The 18,305-nt window shown below is 39.9% G+C and overlaps 2 protein-coding genes across 2 annotated transcripts; one reads left to right on the top strand and one right to left on the bottom strand.

The window, feature by feature from the left end:
• Positions 1 to 2,811: 2,811 nt before the first annotated feature.
• Positions 2,812 to 10,797, bottom strand: LOC141903877 (thyrotropin-releasing hormone receptor-like). Its single transcript, XM_074792235.1, has 2 exons — positions 10,771 to 10,797; positions 2,812 to 3,828 (listed from the first exon to the last, which is right to left on the bottom strand). The coding sequence occupies exons 1-2, from the start codon at positions 10,772 to 10,774 to the stop codon at positions 2,900 to 2,902; spliced, it is 933 nt and encodes a 310-aa protein (XP_074648336.1). The 5' UTR covers positions 10,775 to 10,797; the 3' UTR covers positions 2,812 to 2,899.
• A 4,367-nt stretch (positions 10,798 to 15,164) lies between these two features.
• Positions 15,165 to 18,052, top strand: LOC141903917 (synaptic vesicular amine transporter-like). Its single transcript, XM_074792298.1, has 4 exons — positions 15,165 to 15,243; positions 15,737 to 16,212; positions 16,392 to 16,606; positions 17,160 to 18,052. The coding sequence occupies exons 1-4, from the start codon at positions 15,229 to 15,231 to the stop codon at positions 17,993 to 17,995; spliced, it is 1,542 nt and encodes a 513-aa protein (XP_074648399.1). The 5' UTR covers positions 15,165 to 15,228; the 3' UTR covers positions 17,996 to 18,052.
• Positions 18,053 to 18,305: the final 253 nt, after the last annotated feature.

Raw genomic sequence — 18,305 nt, 5'->3', positions numbered from 1 at the left:
TCATGTTTGTAGCGGCTGACTCAGCTATTGACCGAAACGGTTATCAAAGCCAACGATGTGTCCACTGTTTAAAACAAGAAAAAAAAACATGAAACAACCGATGTATCTAAATCGAAGGTCGCAATCGACCAGTCAAGCCCCGCATATACGACATTCGAGCAAATTAACCGTTACCATAAACCTTTCTGCTGTTATTCTAAAGAACTCTTTAATTCAGGTTACACAAAAAAACAGTCTGCGCAGAATCCGTTGAAAAATTTAGAGCTCTTATGAATGCCTACAACTTCTCGCAATTGTGAACCTCAATTCCGCGAAAATTATGAAAATAATTCACGCATCATTTCTTTGAAATCCATATACGGGAGGGGGGGTTATTGTCAGTATTTTGGTTCAGTTTTGCACCCCACTCTACGTTAATCGATTGAGGGTGCTGCGCATAAACGAGCAAAATACTTATGAACAAAAAACACAGTTTTACAGGAAATAACTTCTTAAAGGTGGCCACCTTGATATCAGTGGCCATATTGGATTTTTTTGAGTTGGCCCCGTAACCTATTTTTTCAGTTACTTAGTCAATCTTTACCATTCCTGGAAGTGTCTCATGTCTGATGCCGCGATGGCACATTTCTTCACCAAACTGTCTGAGACGTACGTGAATCCCATCAAGACCGGTGTCGCTGATGCGTCTTAGTTTGAGCCAAGTTACTCTTTGTGGACAATGAGTGGAACTTTTTTTGATGCTCTTTGAGAAAATCTGCTGTCAACCGCAAGGAGACTGTGACGCATCCTTTCAAAGAGAAGCTTTACCCCGGTACCCAGTTTGACACCAGCCATTGAATGGCGCTTCTCATTATTCGGGCAACCGATCCCTCGTCTGCCTCCATCAAATTATCTAATGAAATTACGGTGGAGATGACATTCAGACGCAGTTAGAAATATAACTTGATGTTTGGTTCAAATTCACCTGAACAATATTATGAGGAGATGAATTGGATTCAGATTCAAAGCTTCTTGAAAGTTTGTTATCCTAAATACTGGTTTGGTTTATTCGGATGCGCACCTGTCCTGCGAGAATTCCGATAACACCGGTTTCTTCGTCTGTACACCTATCGATACAGTTCGAGATTCTACGAATCCTGGTGATGGCACAGAGTTCATTGGTCGATCCGATCTCCTCTTGGCAACATCAGGGTAAAGGAACCTCGAACGTGTTTCTGATGCCTCTAGTCATCATTTGGCTGATTGGAAACATAGGATTCTTACGTATATATAACCATGATTTTGAAAAGAAACAATAATTGTTACACTTGATAAAAAGAGTGTATTAGATAAAAAGAGTGTATGCCATTGAGAACAGTGGAATCCTTTAAACGTTTAGCATCACTGGAGCGCGATTTATGATTTATGATAACAAGTTACAATGACGGAAGAAAAATCATCAATTTTTAAGTGGGAGTGGGTGAATTAGATTTAGTATTTTGATTGACGTTTATGAAGCCAATCGTACCAGAGATAAATCCATTATCATCATGAAATCCGTGATTAATTTGAAGTTGTATTTATTAATACAAAACATGATTTGTGTAAACGCGAGAGCGTGTTTGTCTGAAAATTACGACAACTTGTGACAAAACAGATCTTTATTTAACACGCAATTATACAAACCACCAACGGAGATTCCATTCTGTTCATGGATTGGCTAATCTTCGTTTCAGTTTTTAAACTACAAGTAACTGTATTTCCGTGGATATATTGCCCTGCTACTAATGGCATCAGTTTCAATTTACCGATCTGAGTCTTCTAGATTCATCAGCGAACATACGTACTGTCAACAGTTAATGTACTGCACATCTACTAAAAGTGTGAGCTCTGTCGGGAGATTGCTCCTCTCTGTAATGACTATGGTGTTAGTAGCTTCGCTAGTAATCAAATGGAATACACTTGTTAACGCCGTCATTTGGTGACCATCCACTCTCTCTCTCCTCTCTTCTATGCCCGCGACAGCCGCCAGGCACAAGTCACACATACCACATCGAACCGATGAATGATCGGAAACTATTTCATATCGGGGCCCAATCTTGATTTGGCCGCGGGCGGCAGCAGCAAAGATAAACTGACAAGAAAATTACGAGTTAAATATAGATACACTATTATTCTTTTCACACAGGATGAAATCGAGTGATACGTAAAAATGAGGCCGTGATTTGATCTCGGCATGGTATATTGTAAATCGGTGGTCGGTGGATGATATGATATGATTTATCTTATATTAATTCACAGTCAGTGATATTTGAATCTACGTGTGCTAATTATTCCATCATGTATCTGCATGAGTGTAAGTTTAATAGAGAGTTATATATGTTAGTATCAAATCAGGATCGTTGAGATAATCCTGCAGCTAAAAATCGGTGTTTTCATTTTCATGTACGGAATATGATTGGTCTAGAGGTAAGTCAAGTGGGTATGCAAATAGCTCATAAGGTCACCACGTGGCTGAAAAACCCTAGCTTGTGATTGGCCAATAATCGACCAAGCTGCAAGATGCTCATGATGTTGTTTAGTCGATTTTACAATAAATCATCTGATCGAAGATAAGATCACATGAAACATTTTAGAAGATGAATTTTATTGCCAATGATAGCAAACATCGAGGTACATGCATGCGATCAATACAACAACGAATTTATATCTTTACTTCAACTAAATCTCCAAAACCAGCGTTTAGAGAGAAGTATTTCAATGAAAATGATATCAATTGAAGCAAACAAAACCTTTCTTGAATTTTCTATAAAACGTTTGCGTAACCTATTTTCACCGAATTGGCGGTTCCATCCTATTTACTAACCAAATGAGTATATTGGCGGTCTACTCGTGGGGAATCCCCGAAATTGATTAATATTCATATAGATGACGTTGTAATCACCTCGGGAGCCAACGGCTGCAGTTCATCCATTGTTTCATTTTTCAGCGATGTTTCGCTATTATAACTATCAATCGTAATCGTGCGGTTCGATTTCAAAATCTGTCTTAGCGGATATTTAGATTTGTAGGAAGAGGATTTGATCCCTTCAAGTTTCAGACTGTCGTAACGATGACTATTGGTTTGCGAGCCCCAACTGGTGACGTTGTGTCCATCGACGCGGCTCTTCCGACACGACAATCCTAACGCTTTAGAGAACGCTTCGCGGAAGTTCGTGGACATGATATTGTAGACGATCGGGTTAACAGCGCTGTGAAAATAGAACAACAATCTGACGAGATACAAAGTAGCGTGATACCCGATAAACTCCAGCCGAAACAGCGCTCCTTTATCGAATATCAGAAATAACGATAATACACGATACGGTAAATGGCAAAGAAAGAATAGTACAATGATAGCGATAAGCATCATGATGACCTGCTTACGAGCTCGTAACGTTGTCGCTGACACGAACGTCTGCGGGTTTTCCGAACTTTGCGACACCAAGTTCCGACTGATGATCCCGTACACGATAACCAGTACTATTAACGGCATGACGTACGATATGACGACTAACGACACGGCGTAAAAACGCGGAGAGACCGTCTTCATGTACAGACGACACACCTTTATAGGCGTCCCATCGACGAATGTGGAATTCTTATAATCGGCGATAAAGAAGAACGGCACGGCTAATAACTGCGACACGACCCAAATGACGGATAGTATTTTCAGCGTACGTCGGAATGTAGACGTGCAATGCGCTTTCAGGGGTTTACAAATAGCGTAGAAACGGTCGAGGCTGATGGCTATGATAGTCTGGATTGATGCGTTCACAACACTGCATTCTAGATACGGCAGAAATTTACCTGAAAATAGATATAAAACGGATTATTATTTATGTGGGCCCCAGTTAAACAAGTTGCGAGGGTCTGACTTGACTACCGGTTCCACGGATATGAGAGGGTTTGATTTGACTGATTTGATTTGAAATTTGAGTTTACGGGTGATAGTTGATTATTTGAAAATAAACTGATTCAACAATGAACTACGTGTATGGCCCCGAAAAAAGGACGGGGTGGATTTTTACTTCCTTGGGCGTTGCACAATTCTCTAGTCCAAAAAAGGAAACATAGGCAGAAATATATTCGAGTATGGGCATGATTTTTGATACAAAATTAGGCCTGATATAGGCTGTTAACTCCCGATATACCGCTCAAATCGGTGAATTACGATGTAAGCGGTATATCGAGGTAAATTTCGACTCGTTCCAAAAAAAAATACCGACGTTTCGTTTTCGCGATCTGAAAAAGGGACAAATATAAGAATTGGATCGCTGATATCTGGACAGATAAGACTATCTCAAGGAGAAAATAGGATTCTATGAGAGCTAACACATTTTACGCATCTATAATTGATAAGATAGTGATACCGACTTCCACACTTCATATTGTTATCTGATCGCTAAGGTATTAACAGTGTTGGCTATCTCTGGTGCAGATGTATTGAGCACTAAATTACTTATACTTCCAGAATCGACAGAAGTATATCAAATTCATCATCTCAAAATTATTTTCATGTACACTCTTACCTGTGATTTTTTTCATCACAGATACCTGCATCATAATCACTATAGATTGAATGCATGCAGGTAACCAGGATGGATCGAGTTCGCAAGGGCGGATCCCAATCAAGCCAAAAAGGGACATTTTCGCGCGTGGGATAAGCAAAGGGCTTTCACAGGCAATTAAAAAACCAAAATAGCGAAATGTTAAATCTAAGCAATCGGTAATTTGTCCTAACTGAAACTCTGCTCATTTCTGAAGGTTTCGTACCTGAAAATTTTTTGAAAAAGGCACCTCAAAATGCGAACCCCTCAAATGTATGGAATATGCGAATAATCGATGGAAAGTTGACGATGTTTCGTCACCAATAATATCTATAATTTTGTGTAAGTAAGTGATTTGAAGCATGAGACGCAATGAATTCGGTTCGATCGAGGCGATGAATCGTCGTACATAAATATAACGGTTTTCCTTCACAATCACCTGTCTAGACATGTCATATCACAGCTAGCCATTACGATTCCGTGCTTTTACAGCCAAAAGCATTTACAGCAGGTATCTATGCTACGTATACATATAAGCATAATGGCTTTAAAAGTGGATGATGGTCTCACGATCCAAAATTACATCTCTTATCTTCGCGACCCAGGAAAAAGCCAATTTTTACGAAAGAAAAACGTTATTACACTTTCAGCAACCGTGACGCGCCGAACGAAAACATTTTAGCGACGTCAGATTTATTCTTATCTCATTTAACGTCTCTTTACTTGGGTAAATATTAGCTGGAACCTTTGCTCAACAGATAGGATATAGTCATGACCGCTCTAAAATTGGCAACTTTGCTAGTTTATTGAAAACTCAGTATTAACGCTTGGATTTACTAGACCAACGCCTAAGCTCATCTTGGTTCTAGACCAAACTATACCCCGTCGCGTCATGACCAGTCTCCATATTCAGCGGCCACTTCGTCCATCGTATCAAGTTAGTTTACACATTCGCCGCTAATGGTTTACAAAGGGGCAGCACATGACGGTCGAGATCTGAGAGAGTGTGGCATGCGAGTAATAAGTTAGTCTCATCACTTCGCTTGAGTTCTATGGTCTCATCATGAACTACAAAAAAATCCCATTATCTATTCCCGACTGGATTAAACTAAGGGCTGGTTATTATGAGCATTGTTATTCTTGAAGGATGTTTCATCGAACTGACTCAATCATAACTGGTTCTTATCTGTTGATCGATTATCGTTTCTCTCAAGGCGCATTTACTCTTTCATAGAAGGATAAATATGATTGCTAATAATGATAATCTAAAATCATAGACATTTTACATTGATTTCATGCATTAGAGACAGCCCAATACGGATCTTCCATTTTAATTGGCATTTAGTGATAGATCACGGTTATCGATTTATAAAACCAGCGCTAATCAGCACGCTGTCACAATCGGAGATATTTGAAACTCATACGTATTATGCCATTAAAGGCTAGCCATTAAATTTTTTAACAGCCTCGTGGTACCTGTCTTAACTTATGGCTGCCAAATATGGGGTTTCGAAGAACATAGAAAACTAGAGAGAATCCCTCTCAAATTTTATAAATACCTCCTGGGAGTTAAAAACTTATCTGAAAAAGAATGTTAATTGTGAAATACTGGCTTAATATACTTAAAACTAAACCCGAGAAACTAACTAAGCTGATGTACAATCAAATGTTAGATGATATCATACGTGATCACCGTGTAATTAATTGGGCTTCTTTGGTTAGAGATCTATTGAATGGCCTAGGATATGGCCAATTCTGGTTAGACCAGCAAGTTGACAACGAAAAGTGGTTCCTGCACTCAATCGAGGTTAGAATGCTTGATCAGTTCGAACAGCAATGGCATACTTTTTTACAAAACTCATCTAAAGCCAAATACTTTCGTGAATTCAAGAAGGGAGTAATCTATGAATCATATTTAGATTTACCTAAGGAGGTACGCACAAGGATTGCAAGGTTTAGATGTTCTAGTCATGATCTGCTAGTCGAAACTGGACGCTGGGCCAGACCTAAGATACCTTATAATAGTCGTATTTGCAAATGTTGTAATCTGAATGAAATCGAGGACGAGTACCATTTTGCTTTAATATGTCCTGCATACTATGGTTTAAGACTAAGTTATATATCGAGATCTTACTGGACAAATCCGAACAAAGAAAAATTCATCCACCTAATTTCCAGCAGTAGTAAATTATATAATCTTTCCACTTTTCTTAGGAAAGCCTTTAATATTCGGCATCAACTATTAAATGGGTAATCCAACTATGTACAGTGTGACCACATAGATATATGCCATTTATGTCATAAATCTATGTGGAAAGGCTTTCAATCGCCTTTGGTATATATTATGTATTCAATGTATTTATATACTTGAGTTATTATTTATTCAATGCATTTATATACTTGAATTATCTACCCGCCATACATTATCATGAAATTGTGTCATATCATAAAAAAAATTTATATTTTTTGATATAATAAACTAATATATATAATTATGTGGAAAGTAGACCTACTAAGGACGCGCCAGCTTTACTACACGCGAATCGTTACTAGTGATGTGTAATTAGATATTTCATCAGCTCTCATACATTCAGTTCATCAATACTCGTTACGCATTCTCTTGTCTAATCATCAGTTTCTGATCGTGCCATTCATATACACCGGGGAAGCATTAACCTTTAATTGTATCAACTGGTGATTTTAAGCTGACGTGAAACCTTGATCTAAGATTCATATATACGCCACGACGATGCTACAGATCTTGTGATCTTCGATATAGATAATGTTGTGGGGTGGGGCCGCACACACCTACTAACATATGAACAATTAAGGTAGTTTTACATATAGGTATATAAGTTACGATATTCGAATTTGGTAAGAAAAAATCGTTTCATCGCAATAGTTCGGACGCACCGACGACGATGAACTATTATTGTGATATTCATTTTATTATTATTTCATATTTTCTTTCGTCATCCCTCGACACACTGAGTACCACCTTGGACAGGTTTTTGGTTTCCTTTTTGCCAACTTAAAGGAAAGGCTAGCGAAAAATCCGCAACCAAAACGATTCGACCCCGTGAATCCTAGATGATCAACAACTTGCGAAAAATATAAAGACGATAGCGAACACATTGGCGAGAGGTGGTTAGTTGGGTTGGGAAGAACAGGATGAGTTAAAGCATGAGTAGTTTGAGTATTTAATGAACACCTGTGCGCATGCGTGTATACGTGCATAAGGGAGGTGAATAAGGATGTTAAGCGGAAACCGGAAATGAACCGACGGTAGAGAGAATTAGAGATAGAATGTGCAGATCCGAAAATCGAGTTTCACCATGACCCATTCCCTGTGGGAGTTTCAAATGATAGGGCGTTCTATATTCAGGGGAATTCAGCGTAACGTGTCGCGTTCTCGGGAAGGGGGATATTGAGAGGGGTGGCAGGATACATCTCCGGGGGATGAAAATCACTCTTCGTCGATGGCAGCTATATGGTAATTACAATGCTCAGTTCTCTATCAAGATTAATGATTATTGTCAATGCACTTCCCTGCTATTCTAGAAATGGAATAGGAAGTCGATGATTTAAATACCGACGGAAGCAGATGAAATTCGATACGGAGAATTTATCTGCCTCTAAACAAATGACTATTTTGCCTTCCACCAACATTTGAAGGAATTGAAGATTTGGTTAATATTCGGTCTATAGAAGTAGCTAAGATACACAAAATATTACTCTCCAATTATCCGAAATGTCCTTATCATATTTGGGATGTAATCAATTACAGTCTCTCAAATCAAACAGTTTCGCTCGTGTAAATATAAGTGTTTTTGTTAGCGGAGCATGCCTCAATGCGTGACCATAACATGCCTCACTGCACGGCCGTATATTTCAATCAATCAGGTGTTTGTTACAGACGCTCAAATCCTGTGTGTATTAATTACATATATGTATTTTTTTCTGCGGGGAGAATGTCCACGGAAAACACGAACAAGTCATTATCGGGATTTATGTTCGCAAAGAAGAAAATTCGTAATATATTCTTGTATATTGTTGATTAATGGTCGATTAGTTTAGTAGAGCGATCGTTTTATGAGGTATTTCATAATCAGGACTCCGTTCCACACTTCTGGACTCAGGTCCACAGCTTTTGGACTCAGTTCCACAGTTTTGGACTCAGTTCTACAGTTCTGGACTCAGTTCTACAGTTCTGGGCCCAGTTCCACAGTTTTGGACTCAGTTCCACGGTTTTGGACTCAGTTCTACAGTTCTGGACCCAGTTCTACAGTTCTCCGGTTGAATGTAACTTTGAGTTAGAATAGGTTAATCAAACACTCTGAGACCGGTTTTATGGCCTAAACCCGGTGCAGATTCAATCAAAATTGAATCGAATTCAACCACGTGTTCAAGTAGATATATGAAATCAATAAACCGCCCGAGACCTTGTAACATAGCTACAGGTGTCCGTCAGGTTGTGTCCGTCAGGTCGAGTTCGTCTGGTCTTGTGCCGCTTGGTCGAAAAATCACTTCGTCTTTTGCCAGAAGAAGAAACAGGTCACGTGTTACACATATTGGCTCATCGTCTCAGAAAGCAATAATAGCAGATTCTGATAAAAATCGCTTCCAAGACACATCGCAAAGATACGCAAAGTTATCTGTAGACTAGTGACAGCACAGGGAAATCTTACAGCGAAATTAAAACTCTCCTTCTCCGCTCGCTTCTTGTTTGAACTAGTGGTTTTATCGGGTACATGTTCTTGCTTGCTTCACAGAAACCGCAGCTCACCAGTTATGAGTTATTTTTCATTCTTATATCGTTATGGCGCCAGGATGGAGGCTGGACGCAGTGCTCGGATGTACAGAGATTCATTGGGGATATTTTGTTTGCACAGAAGACGTTATCATTGCTCGAATGATGTTATGTTCATATATCCTTTAAATATAGCCAAAATCGGTCAAGTCATCATCCGATAGGTCATGACAACTTAAGTTGCCACTATTTTCGAGTCTCAATTTGTATTTGCAGCAATTTGGTAAATTTCAACGAATCACCACATAGACCTATTTTCAGCCCCAAATTGCGCATTTCTAATTAGATTCATGGATAAATCGTCAACACGATGATCGCCCCAAATACGACGACTTATAATTCGGTATTAAAGCGCTCGCATGGGATTATACGAGAACCATCTAATTTCACTTCGATTAATTAATAAGTTGTGTTATATTTACACGCCTCAAAAGACTTCATCAACACTCTGCCTCTTCACTTTCTGAAGAGTTTATTCAGGCAGTCACGAAGTTTGCTTATTCAGCGTCGAATTCACAGTGCACATCCTCTTAAATACTTCAAATAACACGGCGTTTAAAAGAAGAGAACTCCTGTGTTCAATCTTTATAATTGATTTGAAACGTAAAGTGTTTGCGGTAGAATTCTCGTAAAATCTCGCCAAGTCACGTCATCATCTCGTCGCCGGGTAAATTCGATTATTCGCCATCGTCCGACGGCAAAGACACGAACATCTTAGAAAAAAGACATCAGATGGCGGCGCTATTGCCGCGAAGATTGATTTATCCGTGACGAGACATCGGGTATTTCTTATCGGACAGGCAATCCGTGTGGCCAGTGGCATTGATACAAAATAACAACTAAACCACGCAACTTCAAGCTGTTCCTGCGCGCGCGTTATTGAATTATCGGTTATTGCATTACGAGACGTATCAAACAAATCCTGCAGGCAATTCTAAAATATCATTTCAACACTAATCAAAATTATCCGCAAAATTTGACTTTAGATTGGACTGAAATTGCTTGTGGGTGCTTCGATGTTCGTTTAAGGGAAAAAACAACCTGGAATTGTAATTTTGTCGATGAGTTGTATCGAGATTTTCATATATTTTTCAACAAAAATCTAACAAACTTTGGATATTGCTCTCATTCCATCATTTTACGGCCTGATCGGATACCGAGTTGACAACCATGGGGAACAAGGATGTTCTTCCAAACCTGCTTTAGTAACGTTCACGCGAGTTGTGTGAGTGGTCAACCATGAGTTGACCGATACCAAGTAAGTCGGATTATACTGCGAGTTGTAAATTCAAAACTTATACAACTTTCAAACAATGACATTTCAAAGGATAAAGGATAATAAAGTTCTTTTTCTTATTAGAAAAAAACCCCGGTTGATGTATTTATACTCACACATGAAGCGGCCGAGATACCAAACTTCCTTCGTGTAAATATCCATGAGTGAAGATGGCATGTTGATACACAGCACTAACAAGTCAGCCATGCTTAGATTAGCGAGAAAAAAATTCGTCGAATTTCTCAATACCGAATTACGACACACGACAAAAATCACTAGTCCATTTCCGGTAATTCCGACGACGAATATAATGGCGTATAGAAGAGTTGGAATGACTTTTAACGGAATCGGCAATTCGGGAACATCACGGGTTTCAGATTCATCTACCGAAAATAATCGACAATCGTTCGAATTTTTAATCGGTGGCGAGGCCGAACCTTCGATAACCGTATAACTGACATTACACGGAAATAACGCATCCATACTTACAGGTTAACAGTACGATGATGATACAGCGCGCGAGTCTCGGTGAGACATTTACACTGACTGACGCCACTCAGTCAAATGTCTCTTGAACTTCTCCCTCCCTCTCTCGATCCCCCCTCTCTCTCTCTTTATCGATAAGATATGATTCGTATTAAACGAAATTATCGTTATTTGACTCGTAAGTAACCAGCCGCCGTCGCTGCTGCTGCTGCTACTGCTGCTGCTGCAACAATATTGTTACTTCTACTTTATTAACATATATATTCGAACTATCAGCCAGCTATCAGTGACACGGTGATCTGGTGGTGCCGCGCGGCTCCGGTTCATGCGACAAGCCTCCTGTCGCCGGCGCCGGAAGATCCGCTAATATAGGATTATGAGAGACAGTGTATCACGTGACAGGTGCGTCTAGTGGTAATAGGTATAACGATTCATGGTGATTATGCTACACGGTTGAAACTGAGCCTTACTATATTTCTGAAGAAATGATAGGCTATAATGGAGTCAGTTATTATGATTGGTATAAGAATTAACACCACGCGACGGTACAGTAAAAATCCAACTGAAATTCGACAGTAACCTTGATAGCAAATCCTACCAGTTGGATTACGACGTTTTGATTTTTATTATTTTTTTTTTGGCCAGCATTGTGTCCGTTATTTTATTGCCTGCACCAAACCCACTCTACTTCTGCGTGCAAAATATCAACTATTTATGAGATTTACTTATTTACTTACTTATCGCTTGTGGCATATACTGTAATGGACGTTGAATAAATCGTTATTTGGTATTTTTCTTTAGGTGTCACATGCGGCATTGTGTTAATTACAGACGCCCGAATATCGAATAAGTCACTGTATATTCTCCCTAGATATCGCGTGACACCTTTTGATTACAACTACCTCGCCTCGTCATAAACAGAATTTAGTCACAGATGAAAATGATTATATTTAAACAAGTAAATCTTGCCCGACATGTGAAACCATGGACTGTGAAATTATAAAACTTTTATTTTAAAGAGTCTATGGTGGTATTGATGTCGGGATCATACGTCATATCATGGATGCTAAAACGACTCAATTTAGACTCAATTTAGACTCCATGGCCATATTGACCATTGACCACTTCATTTAAAATACCCTTGCACTTAGTGGCCAATATAACCAATGAGTTAATAAACTGAATAATCCGATTAACTCGTTGACAATCAATGAAATTATTTTGATTGCTAACGAAACTCATCAACTTTGATTGGTAATTAAACACATCAAAATGAAGTACAAGCTCACACGTGTAGCCATGGCATAGAATCGACGGAAAATCTCTTTACAGTAACGATGATAGATTCATTTCAAGGTGAATACAAGAGATCAAATGACGACAATCTATTTTTGAAAAAGGTCTTTTGGGGGTAAAATCGAGGTATCCAGGTCGAAAGCAGTTCATATCGGATGTATCATCAGACAATTCGATGATCTGGTTACTTTCCTACCATATCCATGGTATGTGCAGGGAAAATGATTTTGTTTACAATCAAGTCCATAGTTGTAGTGACACCTATTAGCTTTCGTCGATATCAACCATCTTCCCAAATCTCTGACAGCAGCGCCGATAATGAAGACTGATAAGTTATCAATAACTGACTGAGATGCGATTCGGATGATTATTGGAGCTTGGTTTGGTATTAGTCTCTCGGGGGTTGATTTATTTGTAGAACCTGCCGCCGCTCAGGTTTATTGACAGCGACCTTTACTACTAATTAGACCGATCGCGCATCTTCATCACCGCACATACGCCGACTCACAAGGCGATTGCGAAACACGACATTGAACGTACCGGTCTACTCGAGTTTCAATAACCGATCATCAGCTAATAGGGAATCAGGCTGCATTATAGCCAGGTCGACGCTATGCGTCTTCGCGGATACCTCATAATCAAAGCCTTCGGGCTGAAAAAAGAAATGACGTGATGTGTTTAGCGTGGCTGAGTAAATAAAGCACCAGAAGAAGCGCGCACGCTTCAAGTGATAGGAGAACGACACGATCGTATTTCAGAACGGTTCATATGATTCAAGTGATGATGAGCGATGTGAATTCGCGGATTGTATCACACGTTCTATGATGAGCCGCCATCTGCCCGTTTAACAAGAGACGCATTTTAAGAGGTTTTCATCTTATCCTCCTCGAATAATTCTCAAAGCGATTTCAAACACAGATTCCAAACAGCGAAATCATTTCAAAGTCGCGTTGATAAACAGATCATCGAGGTAGCAAATACGTTCATGAATGTAGCATTGATGAAACTGATTGTTTTTGAAAGTGGAACTGCCTTTTTTCATTATGGGAGGACAATGTGAGTGCTGGAAACACGGCGCCGACAATGGAGGGGGTCCAGAAAATCTTTGAAAAAAATAGAGACAATGAGGTGATTTTTTCACAAGTAAAAGGCTTGGATGAAGAATATTTTGAGGCCCAACAAAACGCGGAACTCCTAAATGTATTATTTTTTTTATTTTTGGGGGGTTCCGTATGAACCTCCTGATGCTACGACCCTGGGGCCGTATTCACGAAGCAACCGCGTAGGTTGCTTGACACGTAGGCTTACGGGTGCTAAAGTGTAGAAGATGAGGTGAGGAGAAAGCAATTAGCTACTCAGGTTCGGGGGAGCCCGTACATGTTATCAATTATTAATCGTCGTATTATCAGTTTGTTACATTTCCGGAAACCGCAGAAAGGTGAAGGTCCCCCAGTGCGAATAAATGACGTCATCGACTAACCGCACGAGTGTGGTATTGGCAAGGTCTTGAAATGAAACTCAAGATTCGTTCAACTATCAGTCAATCGAGTTAGAATTCCTTGTATTTTCACTTGGTGCTAAGATGAATACATCACAAACTAACTTTATGACTTTCTCAATTTTCATCAAAAACATTGCATCAAATTTGTCAGTTTTATTAGATTCTGCTTCTAATGTGCTTTATATGAAAATCAACTTAAACTTCATATAACTTCTTCCGATACCCATTAGGACTTTAAAGTTCGCCTTAAACGTATACATGAAATGAAATAAAATGACGTCGTGCAGTTTCGAGATGTCTGTATTATATGATAATGGATTGGGCAAATCTCGTGTCGAGAGGATGAGTAGATGAATAAGTTTTCAGACGGGGAGGAGTGTCTGGGGTCTCTCGCGAGCACGCCAAGAGATCGCACGCAACATCAGAACGAACAAAGATTGCCTGGAGATGTAACAGCTTATAAAAACTCATCGCAGAAATGAGAGAAAAATAGTTTGATCGGACGGTAAAATGTTGTAGATCAAACCTAGCGTTTCATCACCATGAAGTTTCCGAAGTTTGCATTTTTCTCTCTTAATTAGTATCTTTTTAAAACATTTTGCTAATCATTAGAAAATTGTTTCAGAAAGATGAAAGATCAATATCATGTCACATCGAACGTGAGAAGGTATCTAGGATCCAGTGACGTGACTTTGGCACTTGTTCACCAGAATTCTACTTACGAAATCAACGAAATTCGATCCGCCTGCAATGTTCAACATTCACCCCGAACACTGAACTGACTTTGCTGCAGATATTTGATTAGACTTTAATCAATCGAGATGAACATGGAGTGATCGTTCAGGTGGCTTTTACACTACGGCCGTCTTCGTATGCGTTCAAGTTCAAGTCCTTCCATAGAAATAAAATATATGCAATTACAAGAACGACCCACTTGTTGCATATAGATTTGAAGTTTTCAAAAGAATGGAATTCTTTCCTCATTTCTAATTCTGTTTCTATACCAACAATATTGGGATTTTCGGACTTTGTGTAAACTATTGCACTGTGAAATAATCCCAGCGCGGAATAAAAGGAGATTACTGGAAATCCGTTGCTTAGTTGAACCATGGACTCTAAAACGATTCATAGTTTATTCGTTTTACAGTCCATAGCTGAACCACTCGAACGATCACTGAACTGCCTCGAGACTTCTTTTGAAAAGTGGCGTTTCGGGAAGTACGGGCCAGACAGACCCCTACAGGAAGCCGCAGCGACCAGACCGAACACGGGCAGAAGCACTGAACTATAGATGTTAGCCGCTAAAGTAAGTAAATAATCAACGGAAAGTGACGGTAAATTATCCAGAATTCACGGGTAATAAGTATTATCAGCCAGCAGACAACTCCGATAATTACTACTACACTACTAAACACTTTTTATTATCACCAAACATTGGTTTCTATAAACAAGTGACTGTATGATGCAACTAGCCGAAGAAAAACCCATAATTATGAAGAGAACTAACGTTTATCCTTTGCTATACATCAAATCAGTTTTGAAAATGGCTCACAGAATTGATCAGTCTTAACGTCACTACGATCAGTTTTTTTAAACGGCTGATAGAATAGTCTAAACGTCACTCTCTCTCTCGGTTATTCATTATACTGTGGGTTTTCTTTTCGTTAACGTAACTCTACGTCTTCCCTGAACCCAGTTCCACAGATATCGGTTATGTGACTGTGTGGCTATTGACAAACTAAGTGTTGAGCACTGACCGACCCCCGTTGTAACCATCCAGATAACTCTTTTTTTCCCAGTACTTAGGAACGATGGCGTCGTCCGACAATAAAGGGACTGACGAAAGCAAAGAAACCGAAGCCCTTCTCGGTAAGAGGACTCCGTCTCGGGCGGGATGCTGGTCTCGTTTACGTCACTCAAAGAATCTCGTAGTTATAGTCGTGTTTGGGGCTATGATGCTTGATTTGATGATAATGACCAGTATCGATCCAATCCTACCGTCTGTACTCACGCGTATGTACGGAATACGCCGTAAAAATGCGCTATTAAACAGCACTCATTTCAACAACTATACGACACCAGGGGGCGCACTATTCGCTAATAACGTCACGGCACTGAACACGACCACCGATGATGACTCGAACTCCACGATACACGTTGACGATCCTCACACCCATGTTGCGGCTGACGTAGGCGTCATCGTAGCATTGAAACCAGCTACAGAAATATTGTCAAATCTGATCGTCGGGTTTGTCGTAGAGCGTGTCGGGCACAGGTGCGTGAATTAAGAATTAATCGAGATATCTGTCTCATTGCTTTTAAATTGTTGAAGTCAACTTGACTTTTCTAGAAAAATGTTGTATTATGTGAACATTGTTAGGACTGATAACTTAAACGGAGCTCATTCTGAACCCCATTTCAAATCATTTTGATCCAACACGTTATTTTCTCTAGGTATCCGATGATATTGGGATTTTTCTTCAACACATTCGCCACACTGGGATTCGCCTTCGCGCCTAGTTTCTCCTTGTTGTTGTTGGCGAGAATCTGTCAGGCCATCAGTTCTAGTTTATCAGTAGTCTCCGGTCTGGCGCTGATTGCTTCAACTTTTACTGACGACGAATCGCGCTCGAAAGCGACGAGTCTTTCATTCGCAGGTCTCTCATTAGGTGAGTATTTGAAATATGGTTTTTCTTTCTACGGGGTTCTAAACATTAAATACTCTTGAAGATGCTAGCTAGACTTATGTTAATTTGTATACACTTTTAAATTGACCTAGATTCGTCTTAGATTTTTATCAAATTATGATGTCGGATATTGCACCAACGATTGATAGCATAAGTCTCATTTTATGAAAAGTGAAATTTTTTTGATGTTGCACGATGTATATAAGAAAATAGAACATTATCGATTATCAATATTATTATTCTTACCATTATTAGAAATAAATCTAGGCCGTACGTGCATTAATTATAGATCATCCTTGATAACTTTGGTCATCATGAAAGCCGGTCTCATTCCTTTTACATAGAAATATACTGCAAAATTCATTCCTCACGTTTGAAGACCGCGTTTAGCTTTTTGAGAGAGAAAGAGAATTCCCCGAGCCCCTTTAGCAAATTTCGAGAATAGACATGTCGCTTCCTTTGCCAACATGCCACGAATTCTTCATTTTTTTCACGCATGTTTAACATTCTCTGCTGTTTTTATCTCGTATCGCAGGTATCGTACTCGGCTACCCGTTCGGAACTACCGCTTATCAGTTCTTCGGTCGCGAAGCTCCGTTTTTGTTACTGGCTGGTCTGTGTGTTATGGACGGTCTGTTACGTATGATAATATCCGCTCCTGAAGTCAGTAAACCCACGCACAGTGAAACTAGCACCAGTATCAAGAAATTCTTCGCCATACTTTGCGATCCGTACGTATTCCTTGTTCTTTCGATAAACTTCGCTCCGAACTTCGGTCTGGGCGTATTTCTAGCTACTGGTCCGGCCTGGATGTTAGATGCTCTGGACGCGCAGCTATGGCAGATCGGAGTCGTCATTACTATAGCTATGGTATGGCAGATATCGGCGCAAACGATCACTGGAGCCTTCGGCGTCAGATTCGGGCGCTGGAAATTCTGCATGGTCGGACTGTGGTGTTTTGCGTGCGGGATGGGTTTCTATCCGATGTGTACACAGATCTGGCACGTAATCGGTCCAGAGATTTCCGTCCGTATTGGACACGGTATCATAATCTGCGTTGTGAGCCCGATGCTCTGCTGGTTAGTGGACATACGACACAATTCCGAATACGGACTCATTTATGGACTTTACACAGCTTCGTACAATAGCGGTCTGATGCTTGGACCAATCGTCGGCGGGAATCTACTGCACGTGATGACATTCAAATGGTTATATCGTGCCGTCGGAATTTATCTGTATCTACTTTCCGTGTTTGTTGTCTTCCTGAAAAATCCTCCCCCGCGAAACAAATCATTGAAATCGGCGCCGTCCGAGGATTCAGTCACCGACAACAGCGCGACACCCGCCGCTTACGAAGCCATCACAACTTGATTCATCAAATCCCGATGATGATTATACGTTATAGGTTGAAATAAAATTCACGTGTTTCGCAAAAATAAGTTAAGTTTCCTATTCAATTCAGTCAATATCAATTAAATAGAATCCAGGTCTCTCACTACCCAAGTGCAGTCCTACCCGTCAGACCATCGAGCTTGTCTGGTCGATGTGGTGACCTGTTTTTCGACGAGATGGCCGGCAAAGCAAGACGCATCCTCTCATTACACGTAGACATCATTTTTTAACGCTAAATTTTTTTTGGGTCGGCTGCTCCTCAAAGAAGAACATCAGTCAGAATCCTAAC

This window comes from Tubulanus polymorphus, chromosome 4, assembly GCF_964204645.1.
Source record: "Tubulanus polymorphus chromosome 4, tnTubPoly1.2, whole genome shotgun sequence".
NCBI lineage: Eukaryota > Metazoa > Nemertea > Palaeonemertea > Tubulaniformes > Tubulanidae > Tubulanus > Tubulanus polymorphus.
Note: the sequence above shows the minus strand (reverse complement) of the source record. Positions and strands in the feature narration are given on the sequence as shown.